This window comes from Bremia lactucae, linkage group LG19 (genome assembly GCF_004359215.1).
Source record: "Bremia lactucae strain SF5 linkage group LG19, whole genome shotgun sequence".
Lineage (NCBI taxonomy): Eukaryota > Oomycota > Peronosporomycetes > Peronosporales > Peronosporaceae > Bremia > Bremia lactucae.
The window spans coordinates 1,592,352-1,599,342 of record NC_090628.1 but is presented as its reverse complement, the minus strand read 5'-3'; the positions used below and the strand labels follow the sequence as shown (position 1 = coordinate 1,599,342).

Below are 6,991 nucleotides of genomic sequence, written 5' to 3'. Positions count from 1 at the left end.
GTTGAGCTTTGTCGGCGTTGTTACCAAGTTTATTGGCATCGTGTTCGACTATAACGCCGAAACCGGCTGGGTATTAGACCAGGAATGTGTCATCGAAGAAATGCTCGACAAGTTTCGATTGTCCAAGTCGGCATCCGTGAGAGTGCCGATCGGTGGAGAAGATGGAGAAGACGAAGATGCAGGCAGCGCGCTGCTACCGTCGGGAGGTAGCGGCAGTTTGCAGTACACCGAGCGACCTGAAGTTCACATGCACCGAGCGAAGGCGATTGGCACTTAATTAAGAAGATAGCCAAGTACCTAATTTGCCCGTGCGCACGGTAGATGTAACGAAAGGTACAGTTGCTCTTAATGAATTTGTAAGTTTCACGGTTAGAATTTACACCTATCAATGAGAATTAATTATACAATTTAGATCGTGGAAATGATAAAGTATTGCAGACTTTCTCAAGCACGATTATTCCGTTTCGTCCAGTTCTCAAAAGTGATACTAGAAATTTGTAAAACGCTAAAAATAGCTTCCCCGTGAAAACCGTTCCGTACCCTCACTGCACACGTGGAGCTCAAAGCGTCGGGAGCGTAAGATGCAGCCGCATAACCTCCCGCCTCGTGGGTTTGGAGGCCCACCGTCCTCTCAGCAACATCAAGGTCCTCAAAGCGGTGGTGGATATGCATCACCTGGCATCGGCTACGGAAATATGCAATACAATGAGCAGCAACAGCAGCCCATGTCACAGCCGACGGGTAGGAAGATTACTCTATTCAAAGCGCTATTCTGTATTGATTCACGGTATATTTGTAGGCAGCTTTCCTGGTCGCGAATTTCCAGGCGTTCAGGCTTCTCACTCTGGCATTGGCGGCAATCGTCCAGGCTTTCAACCTACACAGCAACCTTTGTCCTCCGGGACGTACCGACCTCTCCAGCAGGCTGGCTCGTCGAGCCTCTCCGGTCCATTGTCGAATGGAAATCGCGCGATGGCTGGACCGCCAGGTGCACCACACGGACAGAGAGCGGCTTATCCTGGACCGCCAACTCAATTAACGGCTGCCTCGGGACCATTGCTGGCAGGATCTCAGAATCTTCCAGGCCCCCCAAGACCGCCGTTTCAACAGGGAATTCCCCCCGGCCGCTTTGGTGCTGCACCGCCTCCACAAGGCGCTCGGTCAGGTCCTTTCCCTCCACAATACAATGTTCCAACGCAAGACATGCCTCTTCCAGGAGCAGCACCCCACCTCCAACCGAATCGGAATGCGGGACCGTACCCTGGAGTCAATGCCCCACCCTACAGTGGACCTGAAGCCGTTGGACCGTACGGCCAGCCTCAACCAGGTGGGAATATGCCACCGCAGCAGTCGCAGGCTTCCCAAGCTCCCAAACAGCGAATCGATCCGACTCAGATCCCTCGACCGATTGTGTCAGCCGAGCGTCAACAGTATATCGCGCATGGACACACAGTGACGATGCCCCCTGCAGCATCGAGTGACTATGTGTGTGTCGATGAAGGATGTTGCAATCCTCGCTTCATTCGCCCGACTTTGAATCACGTGCCATCAACGAAAGAGATTTTAAATCAATGTGGACTGCCACTCGCTGCAGTGATTTGTCCGCTTGCGGTCTTGCAAGAGGATGAACGCCCTATTCCGTTAGTAGATTTTGGACCTAGTGGTCCCTTGCGATGCACGCGGTGCGCTGCGTATGTGAATTCATTCACGAAATTTATTCAAGGTGGCCGAAAGTTTGTGTGCAATATCTGTCTGCTGAATAACGAGACGCCACGTGAATACTACTGCAGTGTGGACCAGTATGGCAGTCGTCGGGATACGCAAGAACGTCTTGAATTGTCGCGAGGGTCAGTGGAATACGTTGTGCCGGCTGCCTATACCATTCGACCGCCACAAGAGCCAATTCTTGTGTTTTTGCTTGATGTGTCTCACTTTGCATTCCAAACAGGTCTTGCAACGAGCGCATTGCAGTCGATTCAGTACTTGCTTCCATCCCTGGCACAGAATAGGCGCAAGAAAATTGGGTTGATTACTTTTGACTCAGCCGTGCATTACTATCGAATGGACAATGACGTGTCTTCGATCTCGATTAGTATTTGCCCTGATGTCGATGACCCCGCTGCGCCTTTGCCTTTAAGTAGCTGGCTTGTTTCCATGGACGACCCTGCTGCGTCGGACAAAATTACTGGACTGGCGGATGTCATTGTTCGCACATTTGAAAATACCTCAAATAATCAAGCCGTGTCAGGAGCTGCGCTATGGAGCGTTGCGGACGCTTTGTCTGTATCAGGTGGGCGAGTCGTTTTACTGCACACTGGTGCTCCTCGTGTGGGGATTGGTCGAGTGAAACGTGAAGAAGTGAGCGGGGCTTACGGTACGACGAAGGAGGTGGATCTGTACACACCGGAAGATAATAATGTGTACGAGAATCTCGCACGATTGTGTGCTGAGCGGCATATTTCGGTTGATGTCTTTTCAGTTGCAAACACGTTTGCATCTCTCGCTGACGTGGGCCGCGTGTGTGAGCTGACTGGTGGTCGTGTCCAGTACATGCCACAGTTTGAAAAGGAACAGTCAAGCAATCACCATCATCTAACAAGCATGCTTCAGCGACTGGTAGATCGCGACTGCGGGTACGAGGCAGTGCTCAAGGTTCGCTGCAGCGCTGGCTTGCGTGTAGACCATTCGTATGGTAACTTTTACAGTGCACGCGGAGCCAATGTCTTTACGACGGACGAAATGGAGTTTGCTGTGATTGACCAGGACCGGTCCATGTGCGTCACTTTTGCATACGACGAGCCTCTTGCAGAGGGCACCGATGCCTTTATTCAAGCAGCTTTGCTGTATACGCGCAGTGATGGCTTGCGTTGCGTTCGTGTACACAATTTGGCGTTGCAAGTGGAGCCGTTGTTGTCGAATGTCTTTCGCTTTGCTGATCTGGATGCCACGTGTTCGGTTTGGCAGCGTTGGGCAGCTCGCCAATTCGTTGACAAACAACTTATGCGTACGACGCCATTGGCAGTTAAAGAATCGCTCGTCGATCAGTGTGTGACTGTGCTGTTTAACTATCGTAAATTCTGTGCGTCGTCTTCTGCTTCGGGACAACTAATCTTGCCCGAGTCTCTTAAGCTGCTGCCTCTGTATACGTTGGCAACGCTCAAAAGTCGTGCGTTACGGGAAAATATCATGGGAAATCCACCGCGTGGATTCATAGACGTACGTGCTGACGAGCGCGTTATGATGATGGGACTTTTGAATAGTTTGCCAGTAGAGTTTTGCGTATCCGCCGTATATCCAAAGCTTTACAGTGTCCATGACCTCGCAGAAGACTGCTGTACGCTGGACGAGGATGGCAAGTTTCTTCTTCCTCATCAACTCCCACCTACAGCTGAGAAATTGGATGAAGAAGGCATCTTCTTGCTGCACTCGGCAATGTGCTGCTACATTTATATTGGTCCTAAGGTCTCAGCTGACTTGCTTCTTGAGCTCTTTGGTGTCGATCATGCCGACACTGCCGAGCAGACCTTACACTTATTCGGAGCCCCCGAGACCGAAGCATCTGATGGGGACACCATGACGGCTCGCGAGCGGCTCCGCTCGCTTGTCGAGTATTTAAACTCGACCATTCCGATTTCACAGCCTCTAGAAATTTTGAGCAAAAATGATTGGAGGGCCAATCGCTTTATGAGTGCGCTGGTAGAGGACCGCACACGCAACGACGTCTCATATGTCGAGTTTTTGGTCCAAGTGCATAAGAAGATTCAGTACAAGTTCCATAAGACGTGAAAGAGCAATAGAACAAAAAAGTGAGAGAGAGGTGACGTTATTGTGTCGCTCGATATCAATACATGTGTTATTGGCGCTGTGCTCATTCAAGTAGTTTGTTACAACCCAAATCTAATTCTGAGATTCTTGTATACGCTTTTTAAATCCAAGGTGTCCATCCTTCGTACATGACACAGAGATTGTCGGGCTTGGTGGCCTCATCAATGAGCCACGATGCCTGTTGCTCAACCGTCAAAATTACTTGAGTATCTGCCTTTTCGGCAACAACACCTGAAATTTTTTCCTCAATGCGCTTAAGGACATGGAGGCCATACTGATTTTTCTCGGGGTGTTGATATGCTGTAGCTGTAGTGTCACATGATATGCCGGTATCACTTTTATCAGGCTCCAAAGTGGCAACATCTTCATTGCTTTCTGCTTCGACAGTATCCAACTCATCAGGCATGAAGGCAACTTCGCGCAATTCGTTTTCTTTACTATATGTTAAGCGATCGGCCATCTCGGTGGCTTTAAAAAATAGCTTTACACATTCTCGTAAGAGGTCGCGAGCTACAACAAGTGGAGGCATGGACGCGTTATCATTTAAATTCGTCAGAGAAGTTTTAGCTTGTGAAGAGTCTTCCGTCTTGACAACTCGCAGCGCCTTAATTAGATCGAGCAAAAGTAGCATGCAAAGTCGTGACTGATGTCCTGCAGCATCCGTGTCTAATAATTGATCCGCTTGTGTAGTAAAGTTGCTTAAGACTTTATCAAGTTGACTTAATGTAGCGCGGAGAGAAGTACAGACTTCTCCATGATCTTCAAGGACCTTTTCAAGCGGCAAAAGATTATCAACAGACCGAATGCTTCGAAGAAGAAGTTGCGCAAGCCGATCGTTTTCCATCAGCGAAAATTCCGCAAGGCAGTCTTCAGAGAGTGAATCATGCACTTCAGTCTGCTCTTGGCGTTGATGATCAGTCTTCACAGAGTTAGAGTAAGGATGCTCCGACACAGGGTTTAGTGTGTCAAATTGATTGAATATTATGCCAGTTTTCTTAATCTCCATTCTCAGCACATGCGCAACCTCTAACACCATATCCTTGTAGCCAAGGCATTCTAAATGAAACGCATTTTCGACAGCGTTCTTTCTTAAAAGGACGGCATCGCACATTTTTTGTCTTTGCTGTAGATTGACTTGGAACTTTTGAGTGCAAATGGCTGCTTCATTCAGCGCCTCGTTCCGCAAATGCAGCTCTTTTATAGCGCTTGAGGCTGACTGAAAAAGGCTATGGCCAACGACATCCACTTCAAGCTGAATATCGCCATTCGACGTCTCAATGACACTGACACCTTGTACAAGATCACTTAATGTTTGGGCATACTCAAACAGCCCCGTCACTTTACTATACACATTTTGGATACAAGCATGCAAGTCCGCATCGGCAACCGCTGAGGTGTCGCTTATGTTGGACGCAAGATATTCCATCTGCTTAACCAATTCCGATACTTTCTCTTTAAGCGCAGCTTGATCCGCCATAAGCGCATTCAGCCGAGGCACCTGAGACGATAAGAAGGCAAGCAGCTGTGTCCGAGAAAAATCAGTGGCTTCATCTTCAGGCGGCTTTGAATCTGCCAGCCATGCGGCATATCGAAGGCGTCCTGCATGGCGAGTTTTAAGTGTTTGTACGCACTGAGTCCAGGCCTTCGACTGAACTTTATTCCACTCGCAAGCCCACCATTCAGTGCATACTGCCATAAAGGTTGCGACTGACCTAAAAACATCAGTTGAAAAAGCCCTTAAAGCCCCAATCGACGAGGCTGCCGGCGAAGATGGCAGAATATCTAATATCTGAGAGCTGCAAAACTCATCCCAACGCTCACTGAGAGATTGCAAGTCAGCCTCATCCTGTAAAGTATGCTCATCAAGCGCGAAGAATTTAAAATTCCATTCAATAGAAATTAGACCATATAGTTGATGCTGGAGAAGAGGTAACAAACAACTCGACACGAAGTCATCGATTTGAATCGACCACATAGTGCGAATCTGCTCCCTCATAATCATCTCATCTAATCCGGTCGCAGCAGAGGTATCCACGACGTTCAACATAAACTTAATCCAATTTGCGCTGGAAGACCTCTCCATGCATTTTGCTTCATCTCCCGTCATCATGGACATTTGATGCAACATACTGACCAGCCGTGATATCTTTGCTATGAAAGCAAAACCAGCTGCTAAGAATTTGCAAACCCCTGGTAAGTCCGTCAGCTCGGTTTCGATCAACAAGTTCAAATCGTTTGTGTCATTGGAAGTTGACATCGGAAAGTAAGATTCTGAATCTTCTCTTCCGTCGAAGTTTTTCAGAATCTCCTTGATATGCGTCACTGAGTGTGTACTGATACCAATTTTCCGTCCATACAAATTTGACACAAACTCTTCTTGTAGCGCAACAGCAAACAAACCCACTTCATTAAAGACATCGTTTAGCCCAATAAAACTCTTCCATATACCTTCCTTCCCGATTCTATCATGAAATGACGTCAGAAGTTCGTTTGCTCGAAGTCTCTTCATTGATCCTTTCGGCGTGGACACAAATGCCAACAGCGAACAGCACGCATTAGTAATAGCTACTACAAATCCAAATTTTGGTGGCGCAATTAATGCAGGCGTGAATGTGCCGATGCTAAGCGCACAAGTCTCTTTCAGCTGCATGAGAACTTTTAAAATCCAAGATGCACCAGCTAATTTCATCAGACGTTGGCCTTGCGCGTTGGACAGTTTCATAGAAGAAAGCGCAGTCGCAACTTCTCCGAGAATATCGTCTGCACGCGATGTAGATGGCGTCTCTTCAGCCTCACTCAAGTGATAGTCCGACGACTCATCAAGACGGCTCAGAACCATTTTAGATTCAGCGACGTCATCGACAGAGGGGGCACTAGTAGTCACAGTAGGACTTGATTTAGCTTGATTTTCAGTGTCAATTGGCGCACGTAAAAACTCTGTGCAACGATTCCACCATTTATAATATACGTCCTTGCCTCCTAACTTCCGCTCGAACTTGAAAAATGCAACAAGCTCTTTGCGGAGACGGCCATAATATAATAGGTACGGATTTAATTCGTTTGAGACTTCCTTGACCTCTATGCAAAAGCGGCTGACGTCCGCGTCGACTGACTGGCAACACGACTCCAGCAGACTTGAATGTTGCCATTCTTGACCCGAGAGTTG

General features: G+C 48.0%; 1 protein-coding gene across 1 annotated transcript; it reads left to right on the top strand.

Annotated features, from left to right (window-relative positions):
• Positions 1–520: 520 nt before the first annotated feature.
• On the top strand, positions 521–6,715 carry CCR75_003044 (uncharacterized protein). Its single transcript, XM_067961141.1, has 2 exons — positions 521–741; positions 800–6,715. Exons 1-2 carry the CDS (start codon positions 582–584, stop codon positions 3,784–3,786), a joined length of 3,147 nt encoding a protein of 1,048 aa, XP_067823683.1. The 5' UTR covers positions 521–581; the 3' UTR covers positions 3,787–6,715.
• The last annotated feature ends 276 nt before the right edge of the window (positions 6,716–6,991 follow it).